A 24093-nucleotide genomic window follows, 5' to 3' on the forward strand; every position below is an offset into this window, starting at 1 on the left:
ACGCTTCACCGGCCTTTCCTTTTCTTTCTTAGTTTGACCACAGACCACATACCTGGCAGTTGGAGAAGTCCAGGGAACATAAAGATGAAGAAAACCCAATTTCTACGTTTGAGGAGTTCTCTGTGTGTGGTTGGGGTGAGTAAGCTATTGATGTAAATGATAATTATGACACAATGTACAAACGCATATAAGAGGATGGTCAAAGCAGGGCCCTCCGATCCTGGTGACCCTGAATGTCTTCAATCCCAGTCACTTCTGTCTGCTTCCACCTTCCTTTGCTATTTAGTTTTCTGTCTATGAGGTGTTTACCTTGTTTTTGAGTACAACTGTGTCATATTTTCTTATTTTGTCTTTCATTGTTGGTATTTAGTGCATGGAGGTGCTAGTGAGTTCTCAAAGTGAATTCTCTTGGCTTCTGCATCAGAATACATTGCTGCTGCTGCTGCTAAGATTTACTGAGAGGTTCCCATGTGTCAGGCTCTGCGCAAAGCGCCCTACTTACGTTCTTTGAACATAGCCCACCTAGCAACCCTTTTGCAAATTCTGAGTTTATGGATGACAAAACTAAGGCTTAGAAAGGCTACAGCTGACTTGCCTTTGCTTACATCATTAGCAACTCTTAGAGCCCGGATTTGAACCTGTGTCTGAGATGAATACCTATAAAGTTATCCTTCACCCTGGATGGCTTCTGACAGTGCCCTCCTCAAAGCTGCCCTCTGTGCACTTGGGTTTACTGTCTGGAGAGGAAGCAGGCTGTTCCATTTGAAGGTAACTTGCCTTCATCTAAATAACATTCTCTCTGCAAGCATACTATTTCTCCTAGAAAACAACCTTCTGAATCTTACAACACCCCGGGTGATAGGGAGAAACGTGAATCCCCACTCGTTAGGGATGTGCCTCGGTGTTCTGGAGCAAACCCTTTCTTCCCATCCCTACTTCTCATCCAGTTCCATTACCATTTACATCACCTGGTTTCCCAGGACCCCTCCCCCAACACACACACATACACACTGTGACAAAAGGCCTCTTTGGTTCAGGGAGTCACTGCAAGGGTGAAACCACACTGTAATGTACAAGATTTGCGTAAGTGAAGAGTTGGTAGATGCTAGAATCCAGTTCCTCCTGATCAGTTCTTGCCTTGAAGTTGAACCTACGAATGGCTTCCATGTTTGAACGAGCCCTAAAGGGTATGGGACAGTCCAAGCTTTCTCACTCCTGTCAGCAGCATCCTGCTTCTAGCCGCACCTGCAGGACCCCTGTACTATTCTGGGACTCAGGTGGGCCTCCAACCACCAACTAGACCTGGCAACCAGAGCTCTGGGTACACAGGTAGTACCCTTGGGATAGTATTCTCCCGTGTATACTCTCCTCTCCCCAGCCTACTTTGGTCCAGACTGTAGAGCAGGCTTCTGCTCTGAGTCCCACACCAAAGTTTGATTTGTTGTCTCTCTAATACTCCAGATCCATGGCTCCCCCATCCCCTTTTCCCTACCTCCCCCAGTCAGGGTCCTGTTCTGAAGCCTCATGCCACTGGTGTGTATTTTGTTTTTTCTTCCTTGCTCCTTCCTGCCTAGCTCCACTGGGGCTGCTTTCTACACCCAGCCCTCAGGATGGGTCTTGTTGCCCGTGGCTGACGCTTGGATATTGGTCACCAGCCTAAATCCACCTTCCAGCCCCTCCTCCCTCCTGTTCAAGGTGACAGGGAGGGACCTATGAGCAGTGCTTGCTTGACTTATAATCCCCTGCCTGTCGGTTCTTGCCCCTCTGCACATCACCATGTTTCTTCAATCATTTGGGCACCACTACCTGCTTCAGAAGGCCTGCTCACTTGACATAATTAATTTCAGAGTGAATTTGACGCTAGGGGCTGTGCCTCTCACATGCTTGATGGGTGAATTTCACGACTGATTTATAGAATTAGAGGCTTAATCTCACCACCGCCCCCCAAGCCCCAACACAAAATGGTTGAATAGAACTTTGATTTGTTTGTAGAGGAAAAGGAAATCTGGAATATGAACCGTGTTCTGACCCCCAGGTTCCTGGCATTCATCCTTCTGTTCATACTACTGGTGGGGTATGTGCCTGTGTGTGCATTGAAGGCTCAGGTAGAATGATTCTGGGGACCTTTGTAAATAGCTTGGGAAGAATTGCAGGATGCACTTAAAGGGGAATCTGAAGGCATAGTTGGCCTGGGTGGGGCTGGGTGGTAGGTGAGCAAAGTCATTTTACCAATGTTGGCAGTAACTTGTTCTCTTTCCAGGGCAGAGGGATGATGGCTGTTGGCATGGGGACAATCATTTATTGCTGCTTCCCAAGGAACAGAAAAACAGTGGCCATAGAGTAGATAGGACAAAATGTGAATTATTTCAGTAGGGGATCTGATTGATTGATTTAATCTTATTTTTGAGGAATGCTCATTCCTTTAAGGCAAGAAGTAGCACACATTAATTAATGGGGTTACCTGAGGTCTTATTTGCAGAGGCAAAAATGAGTATGGAAGAAAAGGTATTCTCTCCTACCTTAGGCAGAAACTCACATTGCTTCATTTGAGGTTTGGGTAGGTATTTGAAATGAAAGGTCAAGGGATAGCACAAGGAAGAAAGTTTTGCTTATATTGGTCACTTGTTCCAAACTCTGTTATAAGAAATGCATTTAATTCCCCACTGTAAGGGTTGTGAATATCTGTCCTTCTTCAAAGACATTTTACAAGTGTCTGGGTGGATTTTTTTTTTTTTTAATGCTCAACCTAAAACTTTATTGCACACTGACAAGATAATCAGATATATTTTAAACACTTAAGAGGAACAACTAACAAAAATATTTAAACCAAATACAGGGGTTAGAGAGAAAAATATCATCGCTTACTAAAAATATTTAAAATAAATATTGCTATAAAGAACACAAAAAGCATTTTTTTATCACATCACTAAGAAACTCTGAGTGGATTTTTGATGGTTAATGTAACTATGTTACAATCTACAGACACTTCTTTCTAATAATAGTCTAATGGAAAAAGCAGAGGACTGCTATAAAGCAGATTACACAGTGTTTGGCACACAGAAAATGATCAATAAAGGTTAGTTATTATTATTGTCAGATGTGTCCACTACATGTATAACTTTCAGCAGGCCACAGAACTCTCTCATATACGAAAGTGGCTTGCCTCCATCCTGGGGTTATAGCAATAATGAATGAAGATAATTAAAAATACTTTGAAAAATCGAAAGCAACAATCCAAGGCAAGACTCCGTCATTTCCCTTATTTCCCAACAGGCTTCTGAACTGCTTTATCATTAGCTGGTGTGTGCTCCTGGCATGCGAAGTGGTTTTTATTATTCACTGAAATCAATGTAGTAAAGTCAGAAAACCCTAGTGCATGTGACGGGAGACATACTCCACACCAATGCCCAATACAAGGGAATGCTGCCCAGTTTTTTTTTAAATCATAGCTTGACTTCCACCAATATGGACAGCTGGCTGTGGGCTACATCTGGTCCTTCATCTCCTTAATTAGCCTGGCCTGGGGGAGAAGGGTACTTCCACATTGGCCTCAGGAAACAGCGGTTTCAGAGGGTTACCTGTAGGTTGTATCAACACTCAGGTTGGCTGCAGCTAACTCTGATGGAGGTATCCACGCAGGTAATGTGTTCCCAGCAACCCATTTTGTCCACTCAAACAAACCAGGCTCTACGCGGATCTTCAAGTGATTTTCTTGTTGTAAACCTTAGAGGGAAAATAAAATGAAGATGAAGGAAGTATTACTATGTTCTCAGTGGAAAAGTAAATTAGAGGCCAAATTGTTACAAAAATGCTCATAAAACTTCTATTCTCTTTCCTATCAGATGCTATATATAGCTTAAGGAAGGTAAAAAGCATGCAGGTTTAGACAAGGGTTTTTAATTTTTGTGTTATAAACACATGAGTTTAATATTCTGGCCACATCACCAGGATGTATGCTGGCTTTAAGTGGTATCTGATTAAAGAAAAAGTCATTATCCATATAATTTATTACAGTTCTGTGACTACTATAATTCCTCTTTCTAAAGTAAGTTCCAAGATGTTCTTACCAAGAAACTTCAGAAATTCTTAGCATCCACTATTTTACAATAGCTTACATTATATTTGTGTGTCATATAGATTGTTCATTTTCTCTACTAGAAAATCCAGTGTTGAATATTTACCAATGCCAGTGCACAAGTCCTGTGTTTTGTGATTGTGTAATTGTCCTCAGAGTGGGAACTGTCCCTGTTTAACTCTTTGTATTGCATTTAGCCCAGTTTTTCCTTGCAAATGTGACAGATAATACGTTTGAATACATAGATGCATTCTGGCTTACTTAAGGTTAACGAATAGAAGTCTCAAATGTAGTGTAATTTCCTTGTTGGCTCAGCTTTTTCTGGCTTGTTTGTTTGGTGTAAGTAAACAGTCAGCCCTGTTTCTTCTAGTTTTCCTTCCAGTGAAATGAAAATGGAGATTCCTGTAACACAAGCCTCCACGGATTTTAGGGTAAAAGCTGAATATCTTTATAACAATGGTACTTTTGAACTTATTCCAATTAACTAAAGAAACAAGGGTGACTAAGATTTACAGACACCTAGGAGCACCGTTCCCTGTTGTAAAGAGGCAAACAGAGCAGAGTGGGAGGAAACAAAAAAAAAACAGAAAAGGATCACGCTCTGTAGGCTCTAAATTACTGCCAGAGAACAATATATTACAAGCCTCTAATTCGTCGAAGAGAACTTTACATTTTCAAGAAAAACATTATTTGTATATTCTCTTGATCTCACTTCTGCTGCCAGAGTATGACTTTTGCAAAGTCATGTTCCAAAAGAATCATTGCTAAACATTTCAAATTCAAAGCTTTCAACTGGTTAATGTCCCCTGAGTAGGATAATTTGTGTCAGGTTGCCTGGAGATGGAGGGATGGACTAGCTGACCTTTATCCAGTCTCACCTTTCAAGATGTTGTACGCAGTCTGGACACAGCGCAGGGACGGGGAGCAGTAGACATGGTCAATGATGGTGTTGCTCTCTAATAAGGCTTCACCTGCAAAGGAAACCAGAGAAGAATCCATCTGATGGTTTACGAAGCCTCAACTTGACTCTCAGCGTTGGAGAGGGTGTCTGATGATTTACGAAGCCTCAACTTGACTCTCAGCGTTGGAGAGGGTGCCAGACAGACCCTGCAAACCTCCTTCCAGGTGGGCGTTCACATAGGGCCAGCAGTTTCGGTCTCATTTTCAACAACTCTCCTGACCAGTGTTTCTGTGAAAGACCAAGGGACACACCCTTCTTGTCTATTTTCTTTCTGTCTCTCTGGTCCTAACAAGCCGTAAAATGCCCGTTTTTCTCTCATGGATAAAGTCTGAATGCCTTAACATGGTGGTCAAGGTCTTCCATGAACTTGTCTGTCTCCATCCCGCCAGCCTTGTCTCTAGCCTTGCTCACAGTTGATGCTCTAGAAACAAGATGGCTTGTTTCCTCTGCACTCTGGACGCTGCTTCTCATGTCTATGACTTGATGTTGATCCTCCCACTGAGATGCTGTCCCACCTTCCTGCTAACTTCTACTCTATTCTCCTCTTATGTTTTCTTTTGTGCTCCCATGATACTTTGTACATAGTTCCATTCTTGAGTAACAAGAATACTCTATATTATTTATCCACTTATAAGCTTTGCTGAGGGTGGGGATTCACGCTTAGGTCCCCAATACCTAGCATCGTGCCTTGCACAAGGTAAGTGATCAATTGATGTGTGTTAAATGATTGAACAGGACAAGGCTGCTGGCTCTGCGTGGCAGGTATGGACTAGACCTGCAAAGAACTGAGCATCTTGGAGGCTGGTTGGCCTCTATATTTGCAGCCACCCCTGGGTTGCCTTCTCCTCATCCTTGCGCTAGAAGCCGACCTGTCTGCCGCACCAAGCCTGACCTTGCCCCATCACTGGACCATCTGCCCCTTGACAGGGATCACACCTTGTTCACTTTGGCAAACCAACCCAGTGCCCTGAACCTAATGGTTACATAATAAATCCCTTTTGAATTGAGGAAATACAGTACTTGTAGGAAAGCCCCAGGCAGCATTCTGGCATACCCACTGGAGACAGTCTTTGGAAGAAGTAGCCAGGAAAGGCTGTGTGATCACTCCAGGACACTTACCCACGAGTCTTGCTTGCATACATCCAAACACAGTGATTGGAGCATCTTTCTCGTAATCTCGGAAACCACCACTCCGCTGAGGTAAGCTATGAGGCATGTTCAGGTTAGTGCGTATGTAGCGACCTGGAAAGAAAAGTCAGGCCAAGGAGACATGAGTTTCTTATTTCCTTAGGGCTTCCATTGCTGGTCCTGCCAGCCCCTCCACTTCCATCCCTTTTTGGCCACAGAGACTGAACTGAGCTCTCTAGAAAATATTGAAGGTGACCTCCTCCTTTAGTAGGGTGTCTTGGAATCCACGCTTCCATTCCGCTGACGAAAGTGACAAGAGATAGTTTTTAAGTGAAAGTAACAACCGGACACTCTAAAGCAGGTAGGATTCTCTGATGAGCAAGCCTCCCTATCTTAAACATGCCACCCAAATGAAAATGGAACCAAAATGAGCTAGGGTGACTGACTAGAGGGAGGTCTGGTCATGGAATCAAGACACCTGTCTCTGCCTCTGACTTTGCCATGTGGCTGTGGGGCAAGACATCTGCCTTTTTTGGTCCATGGTGTCCCAGTTTATAGAATGGGGCTCTCTCTCCCCTAACACTCCAGACAATCAGGAAGGGCTTACAAATGTAACAGATGACAGGCATTTTCTACAGCACAAGTAACCATAAATGGCTCCATCTAGATAAAAGTAGCTTGACTCTGCCCCCTAGAGGCCGTGATAGGTATGCCAATGCTGGACAGGCCCACCAATTACTGACCTTTGGCGTCGAAGCACTGGGATAGCCAGTACTTCCCAAAAACAACATCCATCCTCTCACCGTGCCGACACACAAAGAGGCATCTCTTTTGAGGGCCAGGCTGGCTGTTGATCCTCAGAGGCTGCAGAGAAAGAAAGGCTATAAGTGGGGAAGCACACAAGAAAGTAGACACGTCTCAGAGCTGGGTGCCAGGTGAGCTGGGCTCTAGAACAAGTTTCACTAATGTTCGATTGGGATAAGCCCCTTAACTGCCTCAGATTCAGGTTGGCCTATCTATAAGCTGGGGGTGGTAAGCCTCATCTACTGACCTCGCACGTTATTTTGAGGCTCAGATGAGATGCATTGCAGGTGCTTTGCAAAATAAGAAGGGCTATGAAAATGGTTTTATTGTGACTGCTGCTGCTGTTGGTAGGATTCGTATCTGGCCAATACTGACACACGAAGACCACCTGAGTTACAGCTCAGAGGCAAAACTAGCCAGTATGGAGAGACAGCCATCTAGCGGGACAGCTTCTTCCCCTAACAAGATGCTTCATCCACTTCTTCAGGGAGCGAGGACTTTTATTACCACAAATACATCTGCCTCGTCTCCACCGTGTGGTGGTCCGAAGTCTACTCCGGCCAGGAGGTCCCGCTTGGCCCATTCTAATCGCAGGTTAGGCTCTGTTGTCTGGCTGCACACAAGACAGTGTTGCCATAAGGGGCTCGGGGAGGGCAGTTGCTACCTCTGGGTGATGAAATCGGCAAGTCTAGTGAGAGACTTGTCCAAACGGCTCTGGTTTCTATGACTACTGTGTGGATCCTTACAGATGTTGCTGTTCCTTCTTTCTGATGGAGCCAGCTGTTCCCAGCTTCCTCAGTGCTGCTAGCTCCTACTGGCTTCACATTTGCCAGTACAGTACATACACGTTACAAACTCCTCCATTCTGTACCTTTTCTGGCATATATCGGACATACATTGAGCATTCACTATGTGCCGGGAACTGTGCGAAGAACCATATCCTTGGGCTTCCCTGGTGGCGCAGTGGTTGAGAATCTGCCTGCTAATGCAGGGGACACGGGTTCGAGCCCTGGTCTGGGAGGATCCCACATGCCGCGGAGCAACTAGGCCCGTGAGCCACAACTACGGAGCCTGCGCTACACAACAAGAGAGGCCGCGACAGTGAGAGGCCCGCGCACTGCGATGAAGAGTGGCCCCCGCGTGCCACAACTAGAGAAAGCCCTCGCACAGAAACGAAGACCCAACACAGCCAAAATAAATTAATAAAAACTCCTACCCCCAACATCTTAAAAAAAAAAAAAGAACCATACCCTTATTTCCTTTAATCTTCACAATGGCCTGTAAAATAGATTAGATACAGTTGACCCTTGAATAACTTGGGTTTGAACCATGCAGGTCCAACTAATACACAGATTTTTTTCCCAAAAGTAAATACTACAATAAAATCTGCAGTGTGTTGAATCTGAGGATGCAGACCCGTGGATATGTGGGAACCAAACCGGGTAGGTGGAAGGCCAGTTGTAAGTTGCAAGTGGATTTTCCACTGTACGGAGTGTGGAGGGTTGGCATTCCTAACCCCCATGTTGTTCAAGGCTCAACCGCGTTACTACTTTACAGATGACATATCATCCTCTCTGCAGAGCAGCCTTCCTTACCAGCCTAGACCCAGATGCGGGTAGTCACTGTCAGCACCACCCATCTGACTCTTCCTAGCCTTAAATTTTTATATATCTTTTAGGCTCTTGTGCCCTGAGAGACAGGTAACCCTTTGGGGGCAGCAAGGGCAAAGCCTCATCCTTAGTAAAAAGGTGCGCAGTGAATCCTGAGCAGAGTTCAGGAGGTGGCCCTGACAGTCACCCTTACCTGGGTGGGCTGGCAGATGATGGTCAGGGGCGTCGTGTCCCCCAGGCCCTGGTCCTCATGCTGCCGCCTCTCCAGGATGCCGTCCCCAAATGAGAGCGCATTGGAAGATGATGTATTTAAGATCGAGTAAGAACTGCAGAGGAAGACAAGGAAGAAGTTAACTGCTTTGGCCAGAAGTCATCGGCACTTCATCCCTGGGCTCAATGGAACTGTGGGAATGAGTAGAAAACGCTCCCTGGGGCAGTGCAATGGTTGGGAAAGCTGAGCAGGGGGCATCCCCTGCCTGCAGAGGAACATCTTTTTCAAAAATGGTTTATTGAAGTATAACTAACAATAATATATTAGTTTCAAGTGTACAACCTAGTGATTTGATACTTTTATAAGGAACATCCTGTTTTATACTGAAGTCTTGGCAGTTAATACATTAGTGGTAGATGGATTTCTGTACTTGGAACAGATGCGTTCATCCCTCTGGGCAGGGATGGGGCCTGTGATTCTGTGCTTATTAGGATGCCACAGGCGTGGCTGGCACCCAAAGCATGCTGCAGAATAATGAGCTATCAATTTTGTCCCATTGTTTCCAGCTCTTTTTCTGGCTCAAAGAAATAAACAGTTCCTGTTGCCTTTCATCTTTTCCATGGTGATTTCCATCTGAACTGACACATGAGAGGGAGGATTCGGACCGTCTCTACCACTTTGCCTGCGGCTTCCGATGGTCGAGGAAACCTTTGCCCGTTACCCCCCGCTCTACCTCCTTCAGTTTCCAAACCCCTCCCCCATCTCAGTCATACCTCCAACAAGATGATTAAATACAGCATTTTTCCAGAGGAGACCATGCTCACCAGATGTGTAGAGCTTTGAGCCAAGACCTCTCATGTCTGGATGTAACACTGTAACTACAGAAGCCCCAAAAGAGGTCTTGCTGAAAGACAGGCAGCACATCATGCTGTGTTTAAATTATTTTGATTAGTAAGGCCTCCAAAAAGCTTTATCTAATAAACACTGCAATTCAAATATGGTTGTTAGGCAAATCCAACAGACATCACTGGGCAGCGTCAAGGGAGATCATTTAAATTTGAGATTTCTTGCTTCTTTACAACGAGGGTAAAGTTCCATATGTATAAAACAGCACTGAATCTAAAATAGCCATTAGCTTTACGGTTATTTTTTTTTAATATTTTTGGGCTATTTCTAAGGAAATCTTGTGCCATTCACACAAGTCTAATAGGCTGGTTGTTTTCCTTTATTTTAAACTGAGACCCTCCCAAACATCACACAGTTAAATTCAGTTTCACTGTCTGATTCATCAAAGCTTCAGGGCCTGAGATGTCTGGATATATGGGATCATCCTGATAGCTTGCTTGTACGTGTTCCCTAATTTCTTTACTTTATTACAGCTGTGAAGACACTGATAGAATCCCTTCTCTCTCTCCCTCAGCTCAGCCGGCAGCGAGACTGCCCGCCTCCTTCTCTTCTCAACTGTCACTGTAATCAAAGCCCCCGACTCACTGAGGCAGTATGGGGCTGTCAGTTCCAGTAAGACAATAGTCAGATGCTTCATGTTGAGTGCAGAGTAGGGAGAAAGCTGCACCTGACGCCCAGAGCATCTTCTCAAGCATCGGAGAGACACTGGCACCTCCCTAGGACACATCAGGGCTGTGTGTCAGCCGAGAAGGACCAGCCAGCCTACCCCAATTTAGAGGACACGGTGGGGCTTTCACCAATTGATACATATCTGAACCAGGCAGGGTGCTCTAATAAGGGTGTTAGGAAAATATTTCCTTAAGAGGGACTCGGAAAACTGAGGACAGGGGAGGAAGAGTTGTGAAGGGCTGCTGACCCCAAGTCCCTACTTGTTGGTTGCGTGAATCCCCTCTGCAACTTCCCATCAAGTCGGCCACGTCATGCTTGAGGACCCTGTGGCTCTCCCTCCCCCAGGCTACCTGTCATTAGGGGTGAAACAAGGCTGTCTTATAGCAGCTGGTCTCTGCCTCGCTGAGTCATGTCCACTTCTGGGGTTAATTAGGAAAGTGCAGTTCTTCTACAGGATTGCTTTTGTGGAAGAGACATTTGATTTGACAAGCATGTAAGAGACGACTAGAAAAGACAAGTTAGAAAAAAAAAATAACCATAAAGCTAATGGCTCTTGTAGATTCAGTGCTGTTTTATACACGGCACTGATCCACATAAAGCTAAGTCCTTTACAGCAGTGTTCACACACGCCTATAAGGGAAATGCAATTATCTCCATTTCATAGATTAGCAAACTGAGGCTCAGAGACGTCATGTTAGTTGGCCAAGGTCACACAGCTGGTGAGTGGGAGAGTCAGGGTTTGAATCTAAGACTACTGGAATAAAAACTCAAATTCTTAATTACAGTGTCCTAACACCTAGTATATTAGTATTTCCCTCACTCTCAGCCGGGTTGGCTGTGGCAGCTGATGATAGTGAAATTTCAGACATGGTTCCCAGGGAAATAACATCACTAGTAATCTCTCAAAATAAAAGGAGATGACACACAGACCTCCCTGGGATCCATGGACTGAGGTCACGGAGGATCCCCCCCGTTTCAGCTGAGCTCTAACTTGGGCAAGAGTGGGTTTAGATGCAGAGATCTGAACCAGGTCAGCAGAACTTCTCCCACATACTCTTCCCACAGAGAGCCCTACTTTTAAGAATGTGATCTGGGAGCTGTATATCATCAAATAATCTTTTGATTCTCCGTTTCTTCACGTATATTATGCTTTGCTTTTTTTTTTTTTTTTTTTACAGGGATAAAACGGTGACTTTGGAAACCCAACTTAGAAACATTTCTGAAAAAGCAAAGGTCTGGTGGGGGGGCTTTCCTGGTGGTCCAGTGGCTAAGATTCCGTGCTCCCAATGCAGGGGGGCCTGGGTTCAATCCCCGGTCAGGGAGCTAGATCCCACGTGTCATAACTAAGACCTGGCACAGCCAAATAAATACATAACTATTAAAAAAAAAAAAAAAAAGGAAAGGTCTCGGGAACACGAGGCAGCTTTGACCTTCCAATTTGTGCCCCCAAATACTGGATGTTCATTGGGTGGGGATGGGGAATGAAGAGGAAGGGTTGCTGGGGAGGCAGTTATTAAGGAAGAAGATATTCCTTCCCATCTCTGGGTTTGTGGTTTATCTGCTTGCTGCTAACCAGGGTAGGGGACCGTCTTTTCTTTTCTTCCTCCAGGCAAAACACTCACTGAAATTGCCTCTGTTATTACTGTCATAAAAGAGAAGCAGTGTTACACACCATGCAGCTGGTGCTCAGAGCTTCCGGCTCTCAGCCACGTTGGCACATGGCAAGAACAAGAGGGAGGAAAAACAAACCAGCATGCACACCCTGGCCAGACGCCCGAGTGCACCAGGGAAGGGCTGGCTTTGAACTTCTCTGATTAAGAAACATAAAAGAGGAACAAAAGGCACCTCTCTCTCTCAGGACAAAGCTGGTCATACAGCACAGGTCACTCTCAACATGGGACCAGGTTGGTTTGGGGGCAAAGCAGGAGTGGGGGATGGGTGGAACGCTATCACTCTACAGAAAACTTGGGTGGGGAAGGGACCGCTCGCCTTTCTAAGGCTCTGGCGTTGCCCATTGCCACAGAAATGGTCTCTGTCGTCTAGGCATTCACATGCCAAGTCTCAGGACTTGCTCAGGGTCACCTCACGGTGAGGGGCGGTTAGGTTTCCTGACCCTTGCACATCCTTTCCCTACTGGTCTGGCTGGCATAGTGGGACTCTGTCCTGCTTCTCTGGGGAGTCAGACCCCTCTGTGCAATGACCCAAGAAAGAGTGGACAGAAGCCTCAAAGCCATAAAGACTCAGTGCTGGGATGACCCACAGTGAGGCTGGAAGAGGTGGTCCCCCAAGCAGCCTCAGTTCAGTCTCCAGTCAGGAACTCAGACAGATGTTACATCCAATGGGGGCAGGCAGAGTGAAGCAGGCCAAGCCAGCTCCCATTCTTCTCAGGCCCCAGCTCAGCCCTTCCCTGAAAGTCTGGAACCAATAGGGCTTTCTTCCCCCTCGGACTTCCTTTACTGGTGCTGCTGCCCTGCCCGTCCAGGATCAAGTCCGTGTCCCCGCCACCTCCTCAAACTCCACAATGTGCTTTGAGAAGCAGCAGGCAAAGAACTTAGCATCCACTCACCCATGAAATATCCAGGTGCTGCACTCGTCACCCTTGGTGATGTAGTTCTCAGGCAGGAGTCCGGAGCAGCCTGTGGTCAGGGACGTGCCGTAGATCCAGCCCTCGCTGGTGCTGGTCTGCTCCATGGGCGACATGAAGATGAAGTCCCCAGGGACCAGCTCCAGCTCATCGTCGTTCTGCGGGGTGTACGGGTAGATCACCTGTAACGTCTGAAAAAGGAGGAGAGGGATGCGTGAGGCCCACATCTGACCCGTGCTTCTGAGCGCCTCCAGGGCCGGTCTGTGTGCTCTGCACTAACAGGGCACACGTCCAGAAGCTGACATTGACAGGTGCCCCTGGGGGCTGCAGGCTCTGAGGAGATCTGGATTCAGATCAGAAGGCATCTCTTCTCTTTTCAGGGTACTGTGAGTATGTGCCGGTGCTCCTGGCTGTTTCCAGACTTTCCTTCAGGCGTGTCTTTGCTTCAAAAGATGCGGTTTTTAGAAATTCATCTGAAAACCTGTAGGCTCTCCAGTAAACTTCTATACAAACGGGGTTGGGCCTAGTTTTCTCTGCTCTGTCTGCTGGGGTAGGTGCCGTAATAGACCCTGGAAATGCAACTCAAGGGAAGGGAGTCTTCCATGCAGGTGTCACCAATGCCCAGATGGAGACTCCCCGAGGAAGGCTTTGGGAATGACGTGTTCTCCTTTCCATGTAACTCAGCGGCTTAAACAAGACATGGTCCCTGCCTTCAAGAAGCTTTCTTTAGGGCTTCCCTGGTGGTGCAGTGGTTAAGAATCCTCCTGCCAATGCAGGGGGCACGGGTTCGAGCCCTAGTCCGGGAAGATCCCACATGCCGCGGAGCAACGAAGCCCGTGCACCACAACTACTGAGCCCACGTGCCACAACTACTGAAGCCTGTGCGCCTAGAGCCTGTGTTCTGCAAGAGAAGCCACTGCAATGAGAAGCACGTGCACTGCAACGAAGACCCAACGCAGCCAAAAATAAATAAAATAATTTTTTAAAAAAAGCTTTCTTTAAACCTCCATTTGTAACAAAGGCCTGGAAAGAAAAATATCTCTTGCAGCCATCAGTGTGTCATGTCTGTAACCAGCTTTTGTCACCAAACAGATGGAGACCACGTGTTCCTTCTTTGGGCTCCGAAAAAGCCCCCAGGGCCAACCTCAGGCTATGCCACTTGGCTGATTTATTCCACTTTTTGCCTCCTTTTCTGGTATACAGAAACATCACAGGCATAGGCATGAAGCTACTTTGGAAAACGTTTATTTTACTACATTTTTGTTAACAGCAGGAGACCTCAATAGCAAGGAAAATATTTTCTGTGTTTCACAAGGGCTAAGAGGGGCTGTTTTATCAGCTTTTCCTTTGATCTTGAACTACAAGTGGCAGGCAAAATATTCTGGTTCTCACGTACAGATTTTTAACTTTGGCCTCTGTTTTCTCATCTGTCAAATGATACCTGGACTATAAAAGTTCAATGAGACAACCTAAGAAAACTCCTGAGGCCTCTGGTACACAGAAGGAGCATAATTATTTCTATTGACCCAGGATGGCTGGCTTTCAAGGGGTTATCTTTCCATCTAGCTGATGCTGACCCCTGAATCCTGTGCTGGGTAGGCTTGTGAGCTAATCAGCTCCCTGGGGTCAAGGTGATACATCAGAGCATGTCATAAAGAATTTCTTTCTGGAAGTTGCTGATGAGAGGAGCCAGTAAAAATATGATTTTCCCCCCCAGAGAATGAACATGATAATGCACAGAACTTGACTACCTGCTCCACTGGATTTCTGATGTCCCCTTCAGCTCTAGGTCTTCTTCCATCCCATCGCCTTCCCACTCCTCTGCCACATACTCACTCAAACCATGTTTCCACACTAACCAGGAAGGTTTTTTTGCTGGGTTGTTAAAACAGCTTAAGGAAAAAAAATATTCACAAGCAATCTCTTAAGTCTCTAGGCTAGGTATGTGTTGAGACACCAAAAGGAACATTCCTTTTCCTAGAACAGGGTGGAGAGAGGCACCAAGTCATGGGGAACAAGTCTATACCCAACTCGGGTTCCTTAGACACTCAAGTGCAGCAAGCACAGTCCCGGCTAATGATGCCTTTGACAGCAGAAGTGTCTTTTCTTTGAGAACCTCAAAAATGACTCGGGAGAAGAACTCATTCCTCCTTTCACTTGGGGGCGCTGGGGTAAGTGTTCTAGCTCTAGGCGATCTCCAGGGAGATCGAGTCACAGAAAGGAGCAGAGGGGACATTGTGCCCTAGGCAGAGGGTAGTTGGACAATAAGGAGCTTTGATTTATCGAATCATCAATAAAAAAATATCAAGGTATTGCAGCAAATCTCAAATTATAACCGGTGCCCAGGTCCCCACAGCCCTTTCCCACTTACCAAAAGCGTGTGCAAAAGTCAGCCCAAGTTTGGGAGATCTCAGCTCACATGCCTAGTTTTGTGTTATGTGATACTCTTTTTTTTTTTTTTTTTTTTGCGGTACGCGGGCCTCTCACTGTTGTGGCCTCTCCCATTGCGGAGCACAGGCTCCGGACGCGCAGGCCCAGCGGCCATGGCTCACGGGCCCAGCTGCTCCGCGGCATGTGGGATCTTCCCGGACCGGGGCACGAACCCGTGTCCCCTGCATCGGCAGGCGGACTCTCAACCACTGCGCCACCAGGGAAGCCCTGCGATACTCTTTTATGTTTAACATCTACTTGTAAGCAGTCTTGAGTCTGTCTCAGGTATGTTCTCCCTCCCTTCCTACTTGGGGGCTAAGCTCAAAGTTTGCTGACTGACATCTTGGGAAGGGCAGGTACAGCCCCATGTGACGACAGGAACTGACCCTCTTTGCCTTTGAAGCCCTTTTTACTCTTAGTAACAATAACAGCTGTGGCAATTTTGTCGTTGTCGCTATGCCCACTCTGTGCTGGCTCCTATGGTAGGACCTTTCCATATGTCCTCTAGGTCATGCGACAGTCCAGCAAAATACCGTCGGCATTCTGCACACGAGGGAACTAAGGACTGGATTATTTTCTAGAAGTTGTAAAAGCGAATCTAACCACCGCTAAAGTGAGGGAGCCAGGACTTGAAGCCGCGTGTGCCCAACTCCAAAATCTATGCTTTTTCTGTAACTCTGTCCTTCCTCTAGATTTCTAGCGCTTGACACATAAAACTGGCACGGCACACTGGGAGCACTAACGTGGAAGAGATAGTGTGAAGTACAAGCAAGCACTTGCAAGCCCGCATCAAGTGAGCATCTGAACAGAAGAGGGGTGAGACCCCAGAGGGCTCCAAAGCATCACTTGCCGAGTGTCCCTGCCTAAACCACTGGCCTTCTCCAGACATCTGTTACCTCACTGGACCAGTGAATCAATCCTGCCTCCTGGGCACAGGAGGAGGAGGAAGGCAAGTAGAGGTTTACACATGCAGGAGGGCACAGCTAAAGCCAAATGACCTCGGACGGAGAGCTTTATCAGGAGGAACAGTAATAAATGAGCTTTTACAAATAAGAGATAAAAAGAGGCCATGTTATTTTTAGAAACTAATTCATGTGGGCACTAGCTGCCTCTTTCCCTCCGTGCCCGTTGAGCAGAATGTGGGTCAGGCAGGAAAGCAATTACCCTCTGAGTTAACTGGAGGGCAGTGTGGATTAGAAGATATTCCTTGGAAAATTCCATTGCCACCTTCCTTCTCTTAGAAAGGTGACTTCTCACGGTCCATTGGCATGCCACCCTTGACTTTTTTTTCTCTGCCCTCGGAAGGAATCCAATCAGCCACACCTCTCTTGTTCTATTTAGGGCTCATGCTAAGCAAGTCCAGGAGATTTCAGAATTCTGAAGTAAGATTAAGCCCAGTCTCCTTGCTGTGTCTTTACAGAAACTTGCATCAAATGACCTGGAAGGAAGACACGACATTCCCAGCCTCAGAGCCAGACAAATCCACACGTCCGTGACACTCTCGGGTCCCGTGCACAGTCCTGGGCCTTTGTCATGGGTTGGCTCTTCCAAACACTTCCAAAACAACGATGAGGTCGCCTGGCCTAGACCCTGAATTTCTAACTCTTTTTCATATTTAAAAAAAAACACAGCTAAAACAGATGTTAAAAGGCTATGTAAATTAACAAGATATCAGTTCCTTTGCTGCTGAAAAACTAGGAAACAATTTATAGTACGTTTCGTAAACGTAGTTAAACTGGATGACAATTTTTGCAAACTCTGTGGTCTTTTTTTAGATGGGCTGCCCGTCTTTATTGGTCAGAACCCCTGGCTTCTGGCTTCAGTTCTGGTCCTAAATTGCTCTTTAGCTTTGGACCAGCCACAGAATCCCTATGTCTCAGCTTCTCCTTCAGGAAAAAAAGGACAATAAGACTGTTCAGAGATGGCACGTGCTTGTCCTGGAAAGCGATATCAATTCCTTCAAAAGAAGGATGCCAGGACCATGCCAATCTTTCTGCCTGTCCTGGAATTCAGTTGTCCCTCTCAGGCCTCCCATGTGATGCACACAAACTCTCCAATATTTGGTCTGTGCTTTCATTTCATATGTGTCTGTTCTCTCTTCCCTGCTGGACTCAAACGCCTTGAGGATAGAACCACATTTTAAAATTCTAGGGAATTCCCTGGTGGTGCAGCGATTAAGAATCCGCCCGCCAATGCAGGAGACATGGGTTCGAGCCCTGGTCCGGGAAGACCCCACATGCTGCAGAGCAACTAAGCCTGTACGCCACAACTACTGAGCCTGTGCTCTACAGCCCGCAAGCCACAACTACTGAGCCTACACGCCACAACTACTGAAGCCCGCGTGCTCTAGGGCCCGTGTGCCGCAATGACTGAGCCCATGTGCTGCAACTACTGAAGCCGGCGTGCTGCAACAAGAGAAGCGACTGCAATGAGAAGCCCGTGCACTGCAACGAAGAGTAGACCCCGCTCACCGCAACTAGAGAAAGTCCACGTGCAGCAATGAAGACCCAACAGAGCCAAAAATAAAATAAAAAATAAATAAAATAAAATTTTAGTATGTTCCATGGTAACTTGCATGCCATAGATACTCAGCAAATATCCATTAGCTATGTGTTCAGGGTTGGTTTGGGGTTTATTTGGTATTTAGGTGTTCTCCTCACCTAAGATCAGGATGGTGTCTTCTACCTGTTAATACTGTGAACTGATAGAATATCTAAAAATTTATCAACATGCTTTTCTATCTATTCTCCCATTTCATTTCTATATCATTCCAGTAAGGTTGGCAGGGCAGACAGAACAATGGGGATATTACACAGCTCAGCCACTTGGGACCCAGAGACAAGAGATGCAAGCTCAGAGCTTCCCAGTGAGCTGGCCAGTGCTTGGATGAAATTCCAGGCCAGATGACTCCTGGGCATTACTTCCCTTTGGTGTCCATCTCCCCACAGCAACAAGTGCTACTGGTGCTGATGGCACCCCGGCACCCCTGGCAGAGTCAGGAGCCCCAGTGAGACATTACCTCGTGGTTAGCAAATCGGATATCCCGGGAGAATATGGTCGCCACCCAGTCGCACCCGAGTTTGACATCAATGTTCTGGGCGAGTTTCTCTAGGGTGGGCAGGTGGCTGGCTTGGAAGTGGTAAGCCAGGGTCACGTGCAGCTGCTTCTTATGAGGCTCCACGTGCACTTCTGGAAGAAGGAAGGAAAGAGGCAACTGTTGCATCTCGATGGTGAAGACAAGGAAAAACACGGAACGGTGCCCTGATAAATCGGTTTCCCAAATAGCAGGGGACAGAGTCCCTCGGTCAGACAAAACCTGTTTCTCTCCTTCACAGCAGCAGAATAAGAGCGGGGCGGGGGATAAAAACCCGCAGTCCGAGAGAGAAAGAGCCACATGTCTGGCTTTTCTGGACCAGCTGAGAGACAATCATTTTGATTGGCGGCTGCTCACAACAAATCCAGATGAGTGTCACTGGCCCCACCATTCAGATGAGGAAACCGAGACCTAAAGGGATGAGCTAATTTATGTGGAAATAAGGAGCAAATTTCGTCATCATGGGACTCCCAAGGTTATCTTGCCTTTGTTTTAAAATCACGCCTCTTAGCTTTTGGGTGGCTCTGATAGAGAAATGAGGGGAAAAGATGGATTATTTTCAAAGTTTAAAACAGGGTTTCTCAACATCATTTTGGACCAGATAATGCTTTGTTATGGGGGCTGTCCTGTGCACTACTGGGTGTTTAGCTGCAACCCTGGCCCCTACCCACTAGATGCCAGCAGCACCCCCCCCCAAGTTGTAACAACCAAAAACGACTCCAGACCTTGCCAAATGACCTCGGGGGGAGATGGAGCAAAAATCACTCCGATTGAAAACCACAGGTTTAAAGTATGCAGACTATTATTCTAAGACACCCTAAAAAGCAAAAGAAAAGAAACCAGCCTACCTACACAAGGCAAGAGCTTTTATTTGTCTTTTGTCCATCTTCCAGTGAGGGAGATTCATCTACTGTCCAAGCTCAAACACCAAACAAGATGCAACTAGAGGGAATTATTCCAGAAATTAAGGGGCTTGCTCAAGTCGCACAGAGGTAGAAGAATTGTAGAAGTTGGGGCTGTGGTTTTGAGTACTTTTCTGTTATACTGCATGCGTTTCTTTGGTGTAAGCCCCCCGAGGCGAGGGCTCTGTGTCCTGTTCATGGATTATAACCCCCCTACCCACCAACCCATGCTCAGCACCCCACGGGCTTTCAGTATTTGTTAAATGAATGAAGACACGTGAATGAATCTCCTTAAACCATCAAGGATGGAGGATGACACTTCATCTACTCGCTGACGGAATCTGGGTCTGCCACACCTCTGAATACCATGACACAAGTTCTAGGGCAAAGACCTGATGGCCCGCTTTCCACACCGGGCCACCCAGTTCTCCGAGTCGCCAGCAGGGGGCCGCACCGGGGCCGAGAAGCCAGCCAAGCCCACCGGTTCTTGCAGAGAGGACTCAGATGGCTGGGGAGGAACTGGTTCGCCCCCTTCCTGGCAGGAAAGCCAGCAAGGGCCCACCTGCCTTTCACTCAATATGCGCTTTATGAACTGGCCGCGTCCTGGCTGAGACCTGCTTCACTCACTTGTGAATGATTTGGGTTTTGTGGCTACAACATTCGATTTGGTTCTTGTGGGAGTTTTAGTGGTTTTGACAATAGCTACTGTGGGATGAAAAGAGCCACTTCCCTGAGGTGGAGGGATGGGAACAGGAAATAATCTGCCTGTGAGGCCATTTCTCTGAAACTTTATGCTCCTGTGAAGGGGGCAGGCTCCACCGAAGTCAGAGAGCAGACACGAGTCCCTGGGGATGAAAGGGTGGAGGTGGGGCGTCTAAGGAGACCAGGCTCCCAATGCACAGAAGTGACCTAAGGGCCCAGGTTCCTCTGAGCGTAGAGACATCACTGTGATCCTGTTCAGTGATGCTGGGCCCTCACCACACTCTTCCTAGAGTCCTGAGCCCTATTGGGGGATTTTCTGGTAGAAAAGGCCACTGAGAAATAGGCCCCGAGCTGGGGATGAAAAGAGCAGAGTGGGACCCAGGCAGGTGAGGGGGAGGCCAAAGGTCAGGAGCCCAGGGAGCAAAGGGCGGGGCTGGCCAGCTGGGGCCTCTGCCAGCACTGCGTTCAACACTCAGGACCCGGGTGGGCAGCTCACACCCTCCGCTCCGGTCAGGGCGATGGCCCACTGGCCCCAGCCCCCTGCTCCCTCCTGCCTGCGCTCATGCCGCCTGCCCTCCTGCAGGGCCCTATTCCCATCCGATGGATCAGCGTCTTCCCGGGGTGACTGTCCTTCCTTCTGTGAAGGGGGCCCCACTCCATCATCCCATGGCGGGATGATGGCCTCTCTTCTCACAGCTCTTATGACACGGTGCCTGGAGAAACCATCTCTTCTTCCCTGTTGCGTTCCTCACGGATAAACACACAGTAGGTGCCCAATAAATACCTGCTGATCGTGATTTCATTCTAAAGGGACCAAAAAGACTCCCCCCCGCCCCACTGTCTGTCCCACGGCAGGCGAGGCCCTTGCGGAGCTGTCTGCACCTGCAGTCACACAGGAAGGCTTTGCAAACCTCTGCCTCCCGTCCCGTCTCGCCGCCGCCCGCCTTTAAGTCAGCACACATCCTGAGTGTCCCTACAAACTGATTCCTTTGACGGTAAACCTCAGTTGTTAGCTTGAACTGAGACCTCCCATGCAAAGAGCAGGTGACATTGTAAAGAGGTGGATAAGGGCCCTTTTGAGGCTTAGGGGCCTGTCTACCGGGCTTCAGCGAGTCGAAAGGTGTTGGTTCAGTGGATTTGATTATTACTGGATGCTAAGTGCTTCCACTCTACTGTCTGTGCTGTGTGACCCCGGTCCACACGGAGGGGACGGGGAGACCCAGATTAACACCTGCCTGGGATGGCGTTTGGAGGAGGAAAAGAAGGTTCCTTGGGAATTCCCTGGTGGTCCAGTGGTTAGGACTCCGCACTTTCACTGACGAGGGCCTGGGGTTCGATCCCTGGTCAGGGAACTAAGATCCTGCAAGCCAGGCAGTGTGGCCAAAAAAACAAAAAAAAAAAAAAAAAAAACCCCACACAGAAAAGTTCCTTATTTCTGAGCAGGGAGGAGATGGTGAGGCTGCAAAGGAACACATTTATAGTTCAATGGGAACAGTCATTTATGTACTTTCAACATGGTGTCAGGGAGTGGACACTGGACCTGCTCTCAAGGAGGTTAGGAGAACTGTAGCTGAATTTTTTTTTTTTTTTTTTTTTGCGGTACGCGGGCCTCTCACTGTTGTGGTCTCTCCCGTTGCGGAGCACAGGCTCTGGACGCGCAGGCTCAGCGGCCATGGCTCACGGGCCCAGCCGCTCCGCGGCATGTGGGATCTTCCCGGACCGGGGCACGAACCCGTGTCCCCTGCATCGGCAGGCGGACTCTCAACCACTGCGCCACCAGGGAAGCCCTGAATATTTTTTAAAGGGGCAAGAGGTGTGGGGTCCTGCAGGAAACGGCTGTGTTCTTGGGCACGTTCTGCCCATTCCTGCAGGACCCTCTACCTCCCGACTCCACCCTCCTCCTCCACAATCATTTCCTGTCCCTTTCCTTCCCGACTTTCCAATTCCCAGGGCCCAGGGCAGGCCTGGCAGCTGGCAGCTCACCAGTCTTGGAGGCAGCCTCCGCAGCAAAGTCGGCGGCAAACTTCTTGAGGACCTCTGCGCTGTCTTCCTTCACGAAGAGGCCGATGAAGTTGGAGGAGGTATAGAGCTCCAGGGGCAGCGGGGCTGAGAACTTACATTTCCAGCGACTGACGGTGGTCTGCAGGGCTTCCCCCAGGGCGTCCACCTTGCTGTCCTCACACTGGCAGGGAAACGAGAGGCTTCGTTCAGAGACAAGGGGAGATGTCTGCCGCTACTTACCTTTGGCATCCTCTGCCCAGAGCTGGAGGCTGCTAACGGAACTATCGTTCCTGCCTGTGAGCAGGGAGAAGACTTGCAGCCTCCCAATGATCTGGAAATGGATTATCCAACCAGCCAATTAAACTGGGGCGATGGACCACCTCTCCCCTCCCTCTCTCCCTGCTCCGATGTGCTCCTCTGAGCCCCGCCAGAATGCAGTAGGGCTGGTCCAGCAGAAAGCAAGCACGAGGGACGTGCCAAGAGTCTACAGCACCCCACGATAGGTTGTTGTGTGTTTTCTACAGTTCTGCATCGTTTGTACCTTTTCTATTCCACTTATGTGATGCAAAGTTGACTCTATCTCCACCCCCATGACACCTGGGAAGAATGAAGCTCCAAGCGCTGCAATATCCTCCTCCTGCCCCCGCCTCCCCAGAGCGCTAGAAGAAAGAACGAGAGTGTCTAAAACTCTGAATGCTTTTGAGAGAGATCCTGGATGACTAAGAGGAAATGATCATCATTTTAATTTTCAGCATGAATGGTAAGAGAGGAGGTGTTAGGAACATATTTTCACCTACAAAAGGTGGAGATGGGGGAGAATATGAATGAGATTCTGGAAAAACAACCCCAAATATTAGAAAAACATATTTGCTTAAAATGCTACCATTCTGCTTCATCGTGACTATAGCTGGACACATCAATTCTTCTCCATCTCTGCAGAGAACCGAAGTAGATGAAATATGTTTACATTTATCGGAACGAGAGGGATTTTGATTCAGTCTCTGCATAAGCTTCATGACAGCTAGAATTACGGGCTAGGTAACTATGGCAGGGGAGACGTATCCTAGCCATCTCTAGAAAGATCTAGCATGGCAAAACCTGTGGATGGTGTGCAGGAGGCTAAAGTCGCTCCCCAATCTGCAGACTACGTTTTTCATCCCCAGTTCTCTCATGTCTGCTCTTTCCTTGTGAGAGGGGAGGGAGAAGACAGACAGGAGAGGCTAGGTTAGAGAACCCACTCCCCTTGTGGCTACCAGACCATCGTGTCACCCAGTGGGTCAGGCTTGTCCCCTGGGTCCTGAGGAGCACACGGTCCTCACGATGCCACACCAGACCCGGGGTGCTCCTAGGCCTCGGCAGGTATTAGAAAGAGGACCAGGGTGAGCAGCCGTGGACCTCACTGAGTCCTCAAAGGCTGAACTCTGGAGCCCGTGACTGTTTCTACCAACATCCTGAGAGGCTCCTAGCTTTGCCTCCAGTCCCCCGGGGCTGGAGGGAGGCAGGCGCCCCGGGGTGGGGGGCTGCGGCTCACCATGAAGAACTGGCAGAGGGTGATGTGAGGGAAGATGTTGTGAGCCTTGTTCTTGCCGCAGATCTGCTTCGACTGCTGCCAGAAGTCGGAAAGCTTCTGCGCTAAGGGGCCGGTGGGGCGGAGGTAGAGGACGTACTCCCGGGGCAGGGGGTCATCCAGGAAGGGGTCGCCGACGTGGGAGAACAACCTGCCAGAGAGAGGGGGGCCGAGCACGCCTCACTTGAGAACCATGGAAGCAAAGGGAGAACTGACATCAAGGTCCATCCTGGGCAGCCTCCACCCCGCCAAGCACCGCGAGTGGGAGGGTTTTCACTTTTGTACTTTAAAAATCCACACCTCGAAGCTCACACTTTGTAACCAACTCTCAGATGCACCAACTTCTCTACTTCTGCCTGTCCTATGGCATAGGCATCCCACGACTCCCTAAAAAAATCCTAAGGCCGCTCTCCAGGAAGCGTTTCGGATCAACCCCAAATCCTTTCCCA

General features: G+C 48.1%; 1 protein-coding gene across 2 annotated transcripts in view; it reads right to left on the reverse strand.

Annotated features, from left to right (window-relative positions):
• UBASH3B (ubiquitin associated and SH3 domain containing B) overlaps positions 1–24093 on the reverse strand; it is a 140754-nt gene that overhangs the window by 9819 nt on the left and 106842 nt on the right. For both annotated transcript variants that reach the window (XM_081239033.1, XM_081239034.1), the window contains exons 3-11: positions 23609–23795; positions 22060–22258; positions 18398–18567; positions 12931–13139; positions 8772–8904; positions 6908–7028; positions 6156–6278; positions 4954–5046; positions 3579–3723 (exon numbers count right to left, since the gene is read on the reverse strand). In XM_081239033.1, coding sequence (XP_081095159.1) covers positions 3579–3723; positions 4954–5046; positions 6156–6278; positions 6908–7028; positions 8772–8904; positions 12931–13139; positions 18398–18567; positions 22060–22258; positions 23609–23795 — 1380 coding nt within the window. The remainder of the gene's footprint in view (positions 1–3578; positions 3724–4953; positions 5047–6155; positions 6279–6907; positions 7029–8771; positions 8905–12930; positions 13140–18397; positions 18568–22059; positions 22259–23608; positions 23796–24093) is intronic.

The sequence above is a fragment of the Mesoplodon bidens genome (genome assembly GCF_964165515.1).
Source record: "Mesoplodon bidens genome assembly, chromosome: 7".
Taxonomy (NCBI): Eukaryota; Metazoa; Chordata; class Mammalia; order Artiodactyla; family Ziphiidae; genus Mesoplodon; species Mesoplodon bidens.